The 15,692-nt window shown below is 45.4% G+C and overlaps 1 protein-coding gene across 4 annotated transcripts in view; it reads right to left on the bottom strand.

Moving 5' to 3' along the window:
• The window catches only part of RTN4 (reticulon 4), a 32,148-nt gene extending 29,637 nt beyond the window's left edge, over nucleotides 1-2,511 (bottom strand). For 2 of the 4 annotated variants that reach the window (XM_072140538.1, XM_072140537.1), the window contains exon 1: nucleotides 1,961-2,493. In XM_072140538.1, the coding sequence (XP_071996639.1) occupies nucleotides 1,961-2,333 (373 nt within the window). In that variant the 5' untranslated portion in view covers nucleotides 2,334-2,493. Of the gene's footprint in view, nucleotides 1-1,960 lie in introns of all 4 variants that reach the window. The other 2 variants (XM_072140536.1, XM_072140540.1) reach the window with 2 other exon arrangements.
• Between the last annotated feature and the right edge of the window lie 13,181 nt (nucleotides 2,512-15,692).

The following is a 15,692-nucleotide window of genomic DNA, read 5'->3' as shown; positions in this document are numbered from 1 at the left end:
TCAAGAACCAGCAGCAGGCGATTAAATCGGCAGAACACGTGTCACTAGTTCTCAAGCATTTGGGTCTAAACACATCCTCCCCAATGTGCTTGTATTGTATTTAAAATCACAATTCAGAATGATGTATGAACGAGGCCCAAGACTTAACCTCTTCGAAACAGGGCAGGAGGAGACCAAGACCTGATCGCCGGGGGTCGCAGATCAGGAGAAATGGGGGTATCATCTACCTGTTGAATAGAACTGCAGCCACACAACTGCTGCTATAATTCTGAAGATAAACAAAAGCAGCTGGATCAATCTTAGGGGTGGGTCTACAGCATCCATGACCATGCAAAAACACTGGGGGTCCGATGGTCTTGCACTAAAGGTCCCCCACGAAGAAGAGCTGCTAACATTCACCTTATGTATCTAGATTGAAGAACACTACCATTTGTCACTCCCCACCCATCTATACACGGCCCCTTCTGTTCAATAGAAACAATAAGTGTTGGCCCCCCCCATCCCGATTTATTCGGCATTTTTGGAATAGTTTCTTCCTATGCCATAAATGTGCATGGTCTACTGCCCTTTAATTCATATAGCAACTAAAATCCTACCACAAAACTGGCATCCACGCCCATCACTGGCATCCTCACATCAACTACACTAAAACAAAGAAACAATGACGACAGTTCCCACAAGTTACCGTCCTAAAACCCCACCGTAGGGTGTGCACGACACCAAACACGAGGAGGACGACAGTGGCGCAGAAGTCCAGCACATACAAAGAACAAGATCATAGATGAGGATGTGATGGGGGAGCCTGACACCGGGCACACCCCCTGAGTCTTCTTCAGCTATGAATCAGGTTTCTTCCAGCAGCTGGCACACATCAGACCCCACCCCACCATCTCTATTATGCACACTCACTGCCCACACTCCAACCGTCACAGCAAGACGCATGGGCAGCGAGGTGGACTGGCGTATACAGTGCCAACTCATGGCCTACACTGCACAGGATCAGGCCAGATGTGGAGGGGGGGCACAATTTTAAATATGATTGGAGACCCTGATAACTTAAATACTGCATCAGTACAACGGAATGGGAATAGCAGAACTTCAGATACCCAACAATGTCTGCGCCAATCATGATCAGTCACATGGGGCACTAATGTGAAAGGCAGGACCTCTCAGGAATGAATCTGTATGGACAATGATTGTGGAGTATATATGTTACATAGGTCAGGTGTGTAGGGAAGGCACATAGAACCAGTATCTAGCGGCGGTACGAAAGAAGAGCACGTAGAGACAGCAATCAGGTTAGTAGGTAGGGGCAGTATAGGAGTAGGGCATATAGGACTGGCATGTATGGGTGGTACATAGGTGTAGTAGGCAGGGCAGTATATAGGACTGGCAGATATGGGTGGTACATAGGTGTAGTAGGCAGGGCAGTATAAAGGACTGGCAGATATGGGTGGTACATAGGTGTAGTAGGCAGGGCAGTATATAGGACTGGCATGTATGGGTGGTACATAGGTGTAGTAGGCAGGGCAGTATATAGGACTGGCATGTATGGGTGGTACATAGGTGTAGTAGGCAGGGCAGTATATAGGACTGGCATGTATGGGTGGTACATAGGTGTAGTAGGCAGGGCAGTATATAGGACTGGCATGTATGGGTGGTACATGCGTGTAGTAGGTGGGGGCAGGATATGAGTAGGGTATATAGGAATGCCATGTATGGGTGGTAAATAGGTGTAGTAGGTAAGACGGTATAAGTAGGGTATATAGGACTGGCATGTACGGGTGACATACAGGTCTAGTAGGTTGGGGCAGTATATAAGTAGGGTACATAGGGGCAGCATATAGGTACAGTATGAAGGATAGAGGATTGTGGGTAAGAATGGGTGGTCCTACTGAGCCAGTTGGTGGGGGATGACCTTCAGCAGGCGGGATGCATGTGCCTGACATGTGTCACTTACCCACTGAGCCGGGTTTGGAGGGGGCGCCGTAAGGTGCGGCCGTCCTGTCGTGCTCCTCCTCGGGCGCGCTGGGGATGACGGGTGCCCGGGGCAGGTCGCTGCCGATGCTGCTGGGCTCCTCATCCTCGGGTGACGGCTCCAGGCTGTCCGAGTAGCTCTTCCTCTCCTCTTCCTCCTCCTCTGCTTTCCCGGGGAAGGAGACGGAGAATGGCGGGTGTGAGAAGTGCCCCGCTCCCCCGGTCAGGTCTAGCACGTCGTCCATGTCATCCCATGGCTGCACCCGGGGCTTGGCCTCCTCAGACCCGCGGTGCTCATCCTCCGGAGCATCGCTCCCAAAACTGCTGGATGTGACGAAGGGGGATTGGTCCTCCATGGCGGCGGCGAGGGACGGGGCTACGAGCGGCTGGACACTGCGCGCTGCCTGCGGTGCCGGCTGGAGAGAAGTGCGCCACCCGTCTGAGCGGCAGAGGAGCGATAACAATACAGAGAAGGGAGGGGGGAGGAGGCCGGGCCACGCCCTGGTGACTCATCATGGCGGGGAGGATGCTCTCCCCACCTTGACTGAAGAGAACCTACCAGCCGCGAGAGACCCTCCTGATTGACGTAGTCCTCGACGAATAGTAGACATGGGGGCGGGACTAGAGGAGCCCGGTGAACTAATGCGAGACGGTGGTTGTCATCGCAACCGACGAGAACCGCTACGCCTCGCTGCTCTGGCAGTGTGCACACAGACATAGCCGGCATACCGGAACACACTGCAGAGGATGAGGGCCATTCATAGGCTGCTATAGGCCCAGGAGTCATGTGCTGGGCTCTGCGTATGTAGGGCCGTGTTCACATTGCACATCATTCATTGCAAGCAGTGGCTTAACTAGAAGCTGATGGGCCCCAGTGCAAAGTCTGTGCCAGGCCCCCAACTATAATGTAGGGTTTATAGTAATAGTCTTCTCATATGGGAAAGTGACACCATAAGGGCCCCCTTAACCTCTTGGGCCCGGGTGCGATTGCAACCTCTGCACCCACTCAAGTTATGCCCCTGATTGCAAGTGAAATGAACACAACATCATCATTAACAGTACTCTAATCCTGTGCCCTGTGTATATAGGGGTCCGGAAACCCTGCGGCCCATACAGAATAATGGCACGATAAAGATATGATACCAAACCAAATACAGGCGGCCCCCTACTTAAGAATACCCGACTTACAGACGACCCCTATTTACAAACAGACCTCTGGATGTTGGTAATTTACTGTATTTTAGCTTGGGGTTACAAATATAAAATATACAGTTCCGACTTACATACAAGTTGAAGGAACTTTTAGGAGTCCATGGGTAGGGGGGGTTTCTTATGGTTACGCTATGTAGCATTGGCCTGGGCCCTGTCATATTGGATAGGATTATGGACCTTTACCATAACTTTGGTCCGTAATGGGACCAGACACTAATGTACATCTGGGCTATGGAGTCCCTAGTTAATGCCATCAGAGCTAACGAGGACATTACGGGGGGGGGGGGGGGGCTACTCACAAGATGTCAGTCTTCTCAGATGACCTGATGCTATATGTCACCAATCCCAAAACCAACTTCCCAGCAATTTTGCGGGAATAGGATGGGTACACCTCGGTATCTTACTTTAGGGCAAACGTTACCAAGTCAAAATTGTTCAATATCCATCTTCCCGATCAGGTGCTCGCTGACCCTAGTACATCCCTCCAGTTCATTGTGATGTACTGGGTCCATGAAATACATGGAAGTCCTCATACCCTCCAACCCCAGCAGGGCATTTGATCTTAATTATAAGATAAGATAATCCTTTATTAGTCCCACAGTGGGGAAATTCACAGCGTTACAGCAGCAGAGAGGGTACAGAGAGTGAAGTACAAACTATGACAACAATAATATTAGGGATAAATGAACAAAAAGAAAAGGGGGATAAAAAGACAAAAAAGAGACAAGCAATGATCGGCAGTTTGATGTTTAGTCTGTGGATGGGACCTGCAGGGACTGGTTAGGTGGGGGGCGCAGGATACTTCTGTTTGGGCCTTGTTTGTTGAACAGCCCGATGGCAGCGGGGAGGAATGACTTACGATAACGCTCCCTCTCACACTGGGGGTGAAGCAGTCGGTCACTGAATGTGCTCCCCAATGCCACCACAGTCTCATGCAAGGGATGGGAACTATTCTCCAGAATAGACTTCAACTTACACAGTGTCCTCCTCTCAGCTACCACCTGCACTGTGTCAAGAGGACCCCCCAGGACAGAACTGGCTTTCCTAATCAGTTTGTCCAGTCTGCTCCTCTCCCTAGCTGAGATGCTGCTTCCCCAACAGACTACACCAAAGAAGATGTCTGGTGCCACTACAGAGTTGAAGAAGGTCTTAAGAAGAGCCCCCCGCACTCCAAATGCCCTCAGCCTCCTCAGCAGGTGTAGCCGGCTCTGACCCCTCCTGTGAAGTGCGTTTATGTTCTCTGCCCACTCCAGTTTATTGTTGAGGAGGACACCCAAGTACTTAGAAGTAATAAAAAAGAGAATAAGCTCATAGGTGAGCAGGAGCTGCTGCCACTCCAGGCGGCGCCTAACTGTCAACTACTCCATTGCGCCTTAGAGAGGGATTTGTCCTGTTGGGCTACTGTAGACTGCCCCTCGTGAATGAGAAGGATGAACGCCCTGAAAATAGATATCCTCCACAAAATATGTATTTCAGATGGTCCCGTGGGCGATTCCTGGCACATTCCTACATAAACTACGCTCTATGGCTTCTCGCTTTGTTGAGGTGCCTCGCGACCCCTTGTGGCCTATTTCAATTTCTCTAGACCTAAAGGTGAGGGGGGGGGGCAAGCTATGGGAGGAACACTAGCCCATGCCCTCTAGTGTACCTGCTGGCCCTTGGTCGGGCTGGTCTCGTCTCTCTCCTCTATACAAGACTATACTTAAGGTGTGGGGTGGTGCCTTGCGAAGAGGGTTGATATCCACTTGTCCTGGTCCATTTTCCCCTCTGTCATACAATCCAGAGTTCTTCCTTGGCCTGGCTGATCCGGACTTTCTGACAGTCCCTGAGACTGCAGTGATTCCAATCAGACATTTAGTATCCACGTCAGGTCTTAGACCTGTAGTGGATGTGATTCTGCAGGGATGCAGATGGCTCATATACAGCAAGTTCATAGTTTCTGTAGATCCCTGGCTCTTGTGGCTGATCTATCCAGAGATTTGACCACCTTTGAGCCATGGTGGGTGAATAGAGCATCATTTGCTCATCTGATATCGGGGGTATACGGGTTGCTGCATAGGAAGAGCTATGGTGGTGGTTGGATAGGTTTCCAGGGCTCTTGGGAGGTGGCCTGTCAGAAGGAATTTCGGATGGGGAGTGGTCGAGAGCTATGGCCTTCACCCACAAGGCATCTATCTCATGTCACTTCCACCCCTGTAGTCCTCCACTGCTAATATCCCTCTGTATTCGATAGTTGCTGGAGGTGTGGGACTGCTGAGGGGTCAATGCTACACATCTGGTGCAGTGCCCAGGGGTCATTGGGCTATGGGAGGCTGTTTTTGTCCCCCATAACCACCTAACGTCGTCCTCGACCCCTTGAAAGCCCAACATTACTCTCCTGTCCATGTTCCCTGGAGCATACAAAAAGGTGAAAAAAGAGCTTTGAATGCACTTTGTCATGGCAGGAGAATTATTCCCAAATTGTGGAAATCCGACTCGGTAACTACCAGGATGACATGGGCAGCCGAAATGGAGGAACTGATGGTATTGGATGACTTCAGATTGGATGTGGCCCACACGTTCCATCTTAGGTGGCTTCCGTGGACATCTTTTAGGGACTTCCCGGAGCTTGTCGCGTGGATCTCAGGACATTAACACGTGGGTCATAAGTGAGATACTGCCCCCATATCCTTCCCCCACCCTCCTCTCTTGTCCTCCCCTCTCCCTTCTTGAGTGTGTGTTTGTCGGTGTCTCTGTGCTTTGTCTTGTGGATGTTGTATTGGTTGTCTGGTCCCAGTTTGATTATGGGCTAACTATAGTTTTCGGAATGGAGTAGCTGGGTCTGTGCCCCCGTCCTCATCCAGGTCTCGTGAGATATGTTGAGTGAGATGCATTCATATTTGTCTTTAATGTTTTATCTAGCAGTGGCATTCACTGTCTTGTTTGTAAATGATGTTATTATCTTGCAATAAAACTTTATTAAACATAAATAAGTTGAAGGAAATCTACCAAATGGATGCAGTATTGTGCACCAAGCACACTTAACTTCTGGTATGCTTACCTGAAACAGGATCCCATCTTGCTTTATCTTCTAATGGCTTCGTTTCGGGGGGGGGAAATCGTCTTTTAAAATTATGCAAATGAGCCTCAGTGATTTAGACAGGAGCCAATGAGGCTCGTATGCATTACTTTAAAAGCTCATTTTCTACAAAATGGGGTCATTAGAAGATAAAGGAAGAATGGATCCTGTTTCTGGGGACAAGCAGTAGCATCTGGATGACAAATAAACCCAAATGGAGTAACCAAGCCACAAAGTACAAATTCCATATTAGCCTCAAAGAAACTACCTCTTATTTGCCTCGAGGCACATACTACAATTAAACCTTGTGAGAGAGGAGAGGGAAAGGCAACCTATAGAATGCATCACGCAATAAAAGGTTAATACAGACCAGGGGGTTCTCACTAATTAGTGGAAATTTGGCATCACTCTTCTACTATTGAATGCAGTGGCAGGACATGTGCTTGACTTGTCACTTCAGCCATAAGTGAGAACGGGACCTCTGATGTTTGGGGTTCCATTTTCGGGATTGATCTCAGCAGTTTGCCCCTCACCAACCAATAAAATGCAAATTCGGTTCAACCCCTTAAAGATGCAGAAAATCAGTCTACACTGTAATGAGAGTGATGTTCCTACTTCTGCTGTTGGGGGAATGAAACCTATTTAGCAAGGGTAAGGTAAATTGAATATTAACGGAATAGATCCTCTAAACCACAACTAAATAAAAGTTGCTAGAATTTCCCTACATACAGTACTATACAGGCATCATCTTCATATCTATGTTCTGCTTCAGGTTATAAGTCATCCCCGCATCTCATATATGTGAAGCTGGACCACTATGTAGGGTAGTATAGTCCCATGTTCTGCTATTACATCTAAGCCATGTTACATATTTTTATATAGGGTGTGGTTAGGGGATGGGTCCAGGAGAGCTAAAGGTTACATACTTTACTGCTAGTGTGAATCCAGCCCTGGTAGTCATAACAAATGGAAAAAAAAGTTATTTAAAAATAGTCTCCCTATTTGTAGAAGATGCATTGTATCCCCCGGTGAATGATACACTGAATCAGAGAAGCAGTAGGTTTTGAACTACCTTTTTAATCAGTGGCAATAAGTTTGGAGTTATTTAGAAAATAAGAAAATTATATTGAATCCCTGTATAGTATAGGTCAGTGATGGCTAACCTATGGCACGGGTGCCAGAGGTGGCACTCAGAGCCCTTTCTGTGGGCACTCAGGCCATCACCAGAGAGGACTCCAGGTATCTTCCTGCAGTCCCAGGCAGCCCAGGACTTGTTGTGCACAGAGCTATTTTAAAGTGACAGCTTTACCTGGGACTATTTTCTGCTTTATTGGTGTCCTCAGGTGCTGGTATCAATGAAAGCTGTGACAGAGAAGGGAGTATAAATCACAAATTAACTTTCTGTGCTGGCACTTTGCGATAAATAAGCGGGCCTTTGTTGTAGTTTGGGCACTCGGCCTCTAAAAGGTTTGCCATCACTGGTATAGGGTTTCTCCCTGATGCTGTATAATATGCAACATGATAAAAGGCAGGATATTCCTATTGGTGTAGGGGTAGTAGTACAGTATGGAGAATACAGGAGATTCCCGGCTGTGTAGGGGTAGAAGTAGGGGCAGCAATAGAGGATGGATAATACAGGGGGTGCTTGTCAGTATCGGTGTAGTAGTAGTAGTGGTAGCAATAGAGGATGGACAAGGCAGGAGATGTCCATTGGTGAAGGGGTATTAGTAGTAGTGACAAGGCAGGAGGTGCCTGGCGCTATAGGAGAAGTAGAGACAGCAGTACAGTATGGACTAGGCAGGAGATGCCCAGTGGTGTAAGGGTAGTAGTAGTGGTTGCAGTACAGTATGTACAATATAAGAGATACCGGGATGTGTAGGGGTAGTAGTAGTGTAGCAGTACAGTATAGACAATATAGGAAATACCAGGCTGTGTAGGGGTAGTAGTAGTGTAGCAGTACAGTATAGACAATATAGGAGATACCAGGATATGTAGGGGTAGTAGTAGTGTAGCAGTACATTATGGACAATATAGGAAATACCAGGATGTGTAGGGGTAGTAGTAGTGTAGCAGTACAGTATAGACAATATAGGAGATATCAGGATGTGTAGGGGTAGTAGTAGTGTAGCAGTACAGTATAGACAATATAGGAGATACCGGGATGTGTAGGGGTAGTAGTAGTGTAGCAGTACAGTATAGACAATATAGGAGATACCGGGATGTGTAGGGGTAGTAGTACAGTATAGACAATATAGGAGATACCGGGATGTGTAGGGGTAGTAGTAGTGTAGCAGTACAGTATAGACAATATAGGAGATACCAGGATGTGTAGGGGTAGTAGTAGTGTAGCAGTACAGTATAGACAATATAGGAGATACCGGGATGTGTAGGGGTAGTAGTAGTGTAGCAGTACAGTATAGACAATATAGGAGATACCGGGATGTGTAGGGGTAGTAGTAGTGTAGCAGTACAGTATAGACAATATAGGAGATACCGGGATGTGTAGGGGTAGTAGTAGTGTAGCAGTACAGTATAGACAATATAGGAGATACCGGGATGTGTAGGGGTAGTAGTACAGTATAGACAATATAGGAGATACCGGGATGTGTAGGGGTAGTAGTAGTGTAGCAGTACAGTATAGACAATATAGGAGATACCAGGATGTGTAGGGGTAGTAGTAGTGTAGCAGTACAGTATAGACAATATAGGAGATACCGGGATGTGTAGGGGTAGTAGTAGTGTAGCAGTACAGTATAGACAATATAGGAGATACCGGGATGTGTAGGGGTAGTAGTAGTGTAGCAGTACAGTATAGACAATATAGGAGATACCGGGATGTGTAGGGGTAGTAGTAGTGTAGCAGTACAGTATAGACAATATAGGAGATACCAGGTTGTGGAGGGGTAGTAGTGTAACAGTACAGTATAGACAATATAGGAGATACCAGGATATGTAGGGGTAGTAGTAGTGTAACAGTACAGTATAGACAATATAGGAAATACCAGGATGTGTAGGGGTAGTAGTAGTGTAGTAGTACGGTATGGCACATGATACTCAGACAGATAGCGGCTGTGACAACATTAGGCTGGTGATAAATGAACAACAATCTATTCATTAGACCTTTCATCTGCCAAAGATGTGGGAAAATCCTTGCACTTCTATGCCTACTGTTTTCCATGCATATGGAGGACAATTTTGGTTGCTTCAGTTTGATACCTGAAGTGCTTACTCCCCACATTCAGCCCACACAGGACAAAACAGGACATGACTGTGCTAAAAACATTGCAGATCAATAAGATGCAGATCACCAGAAGATGTATGAAAGGAGTTGATACAATTACAATAATAACAGCTATAAACAGTCGTCAGGACCCATCACATGATGACTCTGTTCTGATTATCACTGATCCCAGAATACTGTGCGGTGATATCAGCATCTCTAGCCCTCGCTGCCTGGATACACTGTCCCCAGGCTACAATGACTCCATATAAACAGCAGCCTCATTACATGGAAACATTAGAAATGGCAACGTCTTGGATTGTCATCTCTTCCGCAGGCTTCCACGTGGATTACTGTCTCCATTGTCACAAGTGATTGGCACACGGATTACCATTCATTCTTCTCTAGTATAATTTAGCTAGTAAGAGTCATTTGTTTTCGGATAACTGCTCGGCCATTATTCTGAGCTCTTGATATGAGTAGTTCGCTATGGAAGGAATGTCAGCGCTATCATACAGATGGAATGAGGCTGCTGCGGATTACATGTATGTCTGCTATATACTGTCCACTGTGACCGGCATGTTTATAAATAACGTGGATGTGGGTGCAGGGTCTAAATTTACCTCTCCATTCAGATCCAGACTAAGTGCTGTATCAGGGTATGCAGAGCTAAAAGTGATAGATTCCTCACAAATACTCTCCAATACTCAGAGTCAAGAGTTGTAGGGTAAGGTTCCTTTTGCCGGGTGTCTATAACCAGTGGCATGACTAGAAGCTGATGAGCCCCAGTGCAAGGTCTGTGCCAGGCCCCCGACTATAATGTATGGTTTATAGTACAAGCGGTCCCCTACTTAAGAACACCTGACTTACATACGACCCCTAGCTACAAACGGACCTCTGGATTTTGGTAATTTACTGTACTTTAGTCCTAGGCTACAATAAACAGCTATAACAGTTATCAATGGTGCCTGTAATTAAGATTTATTGTTAATCCTGGTTCTTATGACAATCCAACATTTTTAAAATCCAACAGAGACCAAAAAAATTTTGGCTGGGATTACAATTATAAAGTATACAGTTCCGACTTACATACAAACTCAACTTAAGAACAAACCTACAGAACCTATCTTGTATGTAACCCGGGGACTGCCTGTAATAGTCTTCTCATATGGGAAAGTGACACCATTAGGGCCCCCTAAACCTCTTGGGCCCTGGTGCGACCTCACCCTCTGCACCCACTCAAGTTCCGCCCCTATCTATAATTGTCAGTGCTCCTACAAAGAAGATGTAGACAGGACCAGTTTCCTCTGTCCACCGGGTAGAAGCCTTCAAATGTTACTGCAGTAATAGCTCCCATTCACTTCAATTGGACCTAGCCTGTGCCTGCAGTAACCCAGAGTTTTCACTAAACATAAGAAAAAATCCCCACCAATGGCATATAACAGCTTTTGACCCAAGTATATACATTATCCTCTTTCCACAGCATGGGGCATAACAATGTGATTAGTGAGGAATCAACTGCGGGGACCCCCATCGATCACGAGAACGAGACCACACGATCCAAAAAATGGGCATTCCATTCTCACTAATGTGAATAATGTCAGGACAAGCATACATCCTCCAGCTCCATTCTGTTCTATGGGAGTAGCACTCATTGAATGGAACAGCGGGGTGCATGCTTGTCTTGCTGCTCCACCCATTAGTAAGAGTGGGACCTCCATTCACCAGATCGCTGGAGCCTCATTCTCGTTATTGATGGGAGCCCCAGCAGTCAGAGCCCCAGTGATCACCTTGTAATCCTCTATCCTGTGAGACAAACCCTTTAGTATGAGATTGGTGGGGATGTGACAGCTGGCATCAGCAGGTAATAAGGGGTAACTTATAAATTTTGGACGACCTCATTAAAAACAATCTTATGCATTGGTAAGTAATATGATGGTGAAGAAAATGCCCTTTAAATCCCTGGATATCCATTCAAAACAGAAATGATAAAAAAATACAATAATAAACTTAATTTTCATAAAAACAATGTGTATAAGAATTAGTGACAGTGGGGGTCATTTACTAAGGGTCCGAATCACGTTTTTATGGCGGGTTACCCGAATTTTTCCGTTTTGCGCCGATTTTCCCTGAATTGCCCCGGGTTTTTGGCGCACGCAATCGGATTGTGGCGCATCGGTGCCAGCGTGCACGCGACGGAAATCGGGGCCTGCGTGGCCGTACGAAAACCGGACGGATTCGAAAAAAACACCGCATTTTTTTAAAAAGGGTGCGCTTATCTGCACCCGGCCCTGCTTGGTGAACTTCAGTGCATTCCGATGGACTTCAGCGCAGCAGCGACACCTGGTGGACGTCGGGGGAACTACCTAAGTGAACGCGCAGAACGCACCGCTGGATCGCGAATGGACCGGGTAAGTAAATCTGCGACAGTGTATTTATTACAAAAAAATAAAACACAAAAACTGCTTCAATCAATAAATTTCAGTCCTTATTGCTAACTCAAAAAAAAAAGATTGTATGGGTTAGTGTGCAGGTATCTCCTGTTCCCATGTCATATCGACATCACAGAGGATGTACCCCATTCAAAATACATTTGGTACTTCCAATGTGGCTGTGAGCAAAGATGGACATGGCGCTTATCCAGTGCCCCCGTCTCCCAAGGATTTCCCCCCGGTTTTCGGGGTTTAGAAACCCATTTCATTTTGCTGTTTCTGCAGCTGTGTTTGTGCTTATTTTTCTGCTCAACCTCTTATATAAAAATCCATATTGTGCTCTGAATAATTTAATAGTCTTAACAATAGTGCATATCTAATATCTATAGTATATATTCACACATGCAAAAGCTGGACTTACCCATAATACACAGGGGGTGGCAACTTTACCTCATGGTTTTTGTAATGTGGGTGTAAGTGTCAGGATATGAAGTCATTTACCAATATGCATCTATTAAAGTTCTGCTATAAAGTGAAGTCTCCTGTGTTTTACCTGTCCATAAAATGACTACAGATGGACAATCATGTGAACAGTCATGTGTCCGCGAACAAAAAACCTACCAGGACCTTATTTTCATGAATACTATCATAGGGTCCTGGCAGAGCGATTGCTCATGGACAGTTAGAGATCACATGACCCTCCATCTGCAGCCATTTTATAGATAGAAATGTCTGGCTGAGGGAAAAAAAAGATGACGTCACTCATATCCACAATTATCAAAAAAGTGTTGAAAACATTTAATAGATGTATATTGGTAAATGACCTAATATCCTGCTCCCCACACTTAGGCTTAATTCAGACAAATGTGTGCTCGCTGTGCTATAGCACGGCAGGTACACGTCAGCAACTGGGAGAGGAGGAGGGGTGAGCGCCGCTCACCTCCACCCCTCTCCATAGAGAAACATGGCACACGGCGCCGTATTCCTGGGGAACATAGGGCATGCCCTATAGTTTCCCTGGCTACGGAACAGTATGGTGCCACATGTGTGATGCACCATACCGCTCCATATGGCCCCGTGCGCCCATTGCCAGCCTATGGGGTTGTATATCCAACGTATATACGTCGGCCAGATATACATCCCTCAACGGCTGTCTGCATGCAGCCTTATACACCAAAAACATGAGGTAAAATAGCCAACCCCTTTAATATATAACAACCATCCAAATTCAGGAGATTTGGACAACACTGTGATGTAGGGCTGGCGCCAGCACTGGGCATACCCAGGCACATAAGGCTCTACATAAGGAATCCATGGGGGTGAGGGAGGCTGTATCTAATGAATCCATGGGGGTGAGGGTGCTTTATATAAAATAACCATGAGGGGGCTGTATATAAAATAACCATGAGGGGGCTGTTTTGTATGATAAACTAGAGAATATTTTAGGGAACAGGAGACTGTTTTAGTTTCTGAAATTTTAATGCCGCCATGTGAGTTCACCGCAAAGAGACCCACTGAGGGTCTGTCACCCTGGAGCTGGCCCTGCTCGGATGTGTATTGGACAGTTCTCAGATGACAAATTTTGGAAGAGGGAGGGGAAAAGCACATTGAGGCATAATCCCCTTCTGGAGAAATCAGCTTTAGCTGGCAGCCATCTAAATTGTACAATACAATACTATACAACTTTATTAATCTTGTGAGCAGGACCCTCACGCCTGTTGTTCTATATGTACTCTGTAATGTAATTTTATATTTGTATATGTCCTCTATGATTTGTAAAGGGCTATGGAATATGATGGCGCTATATAAATAAAGATTATTCTGATTATTAATCCCTTGGTTTGTTTAATCGGAATGGCCAGTTTTGTTCTACCACCATTCACCTTTCTTCTGTTTTAATAAAAATAATAATACTTTATGATGTAATTTCTTTGTTAGATCGCCATCCTCTGTAGGGTTCCCGTTGATCCTTATGTTAGTGCTGCATCAGATCCGTGTGTTATAGGACAGGCCTGAGCTGTGCAAATCAGAATTAAAACCAGATCCTGCGTATGCAAAGAAATCCCCAGAGTTTTTATACTGCGGAAACACAAAGAGATGAGGATATATTTGAAGCAGGCTCATTTTAGTAGCAGGTCGCCACTGCAAGTATTTAAGGAATGAGGTCAATGCTTGTTCCGCAGGGTCGAGTGATTCAGCAGGATAAAAATCCTTTTTCGCTGTCATATACAGGAATGAAGAAATTATTAAATGTGCCCACATAAGACATGAGGATCTGGAGGACACTTTTTTGTGTCACTGTACAGTAGTGGATTAGGCGTATATTGGCACATGTTTTTTTTAAGGGACCTATGGCCACCCAAACCACCCTTCAAATTTTATACTGACTCACTAAATTCTTGTACATCATGTACACAAGAGTCATTTCAGGACTTTTGAAGGTCCTCCAATGATCCTGGAACCACAGATTGAAAGCAGGCAAAAGGGATGCATCCTCCATTCCCCAAGGGCACTTTCAATTTTCTTTCTAGCCCCCATGGTTGCTGAGATATCAATCCCAATATCTGACCATTATAAACCTCTCCACTGTCAGATAGGAGGTGCTGGGAGGGGGAGTGTCTTATGATAATCTTCTCTGAAAAGTAATAGATTATCATAACACATACCCCTCCTCTACTTCAGTTCCTCATCTCTGTCAGTGGAGAGGATTATAATGGTTAGATATCTGGACTGTTATCTCCGGGTAAGGGGGGGGGGGGGCAAGTAAGAAAATTAAAAGTCCTATTGAATCTATATAGCAGCCTCTATAGAAGGGTATGTTCATCTCCATGTGTGTGCGCATGCGCCCAATCTTGCTGAATATTGCCAACTTTCCACCAGTTTTTTTAAACAATAATAAACAACCATTTTCTGCATGAATATCTAGAAGTGAAACACACCATGTGCATGTGGCTTTACAGTGAATCTAAAACAGCCTTAGGCAGTGTCACATGTCAATGTTACACATAGATATGATTTATGCTTCATGTGTAATTGAATGCTTAGTGAACACGTATGGATGGGTAACAGCCTCACACCCTCGGAATTCATCCGGCTCATCCCTATGCTTCCTCTTGCGTTACAGGATCAAAGAGTAAACAGGAAACGACTACACCCCTAAGATTATATATGCATATAAGTAATTTGAATTTAAGATTATCATAATTTTAAGTGTAATAATAAGTGTAGATTAAGGATTCCGTCCACCTAAATATGTAGGAAGCTTTCTAGAATATCGGAGAGTGACATTACAGAGTTACACAATTTTCTACTGATACTCTACACTCTACTGTAAAAATGAAAGAGAAACTCTGACTTTCCTATTGTAATTATTCATTCTGTCATTCAGTGTGGATTATGTCCAAGCCGTTGCTTAGCTGCAGACGCTACAGGGAGCAGATGACACAGACACAGCTACGCACTCCTGTGGGGATCCAGATGTGACACTCGTTGTACTTGTGAAGGTCTGGTGAGGCTAGTGATGTGCACCCAAAGCACTTACTGACACCAGTACACCGGGTGGATGCCCTTACTTAGATTTTATTCATCTATTTTATTCTTACTATGTTTTTTATATAACTATATATACGCATGCATATCAATGGGGGACATGTTTTTTTTTAACTTTCTGCTAGTCATATTGTCTTTTGTCGTTTTTGCGACTTTTGCTGTTGTTTTTCGAGTATGCCTTGGAAAGTACCTTGTGCAGTGCCTTATGTATCTTTATTTTCCAGATATTCCGTGCAACTTCTCA

The sequence above is a fragment of the Engystomops pustulosus genome, chromosome 3 (genome assembly GCF_040894005.1).
Source record: "Engystomops pustulosus chromosome 3, aEngPut4.maternal, whole genome shotgun sequence".
NCBI classification, from domain to species: Eukaryota; Metazoa; Chordata; class Amphibia; order Anura; family Leptodactylidae; genus Engystomops; species Engystomops pustulosus.
This window is presented reverse-complemented; position numbering and strand designations above follow the sequence as displayed.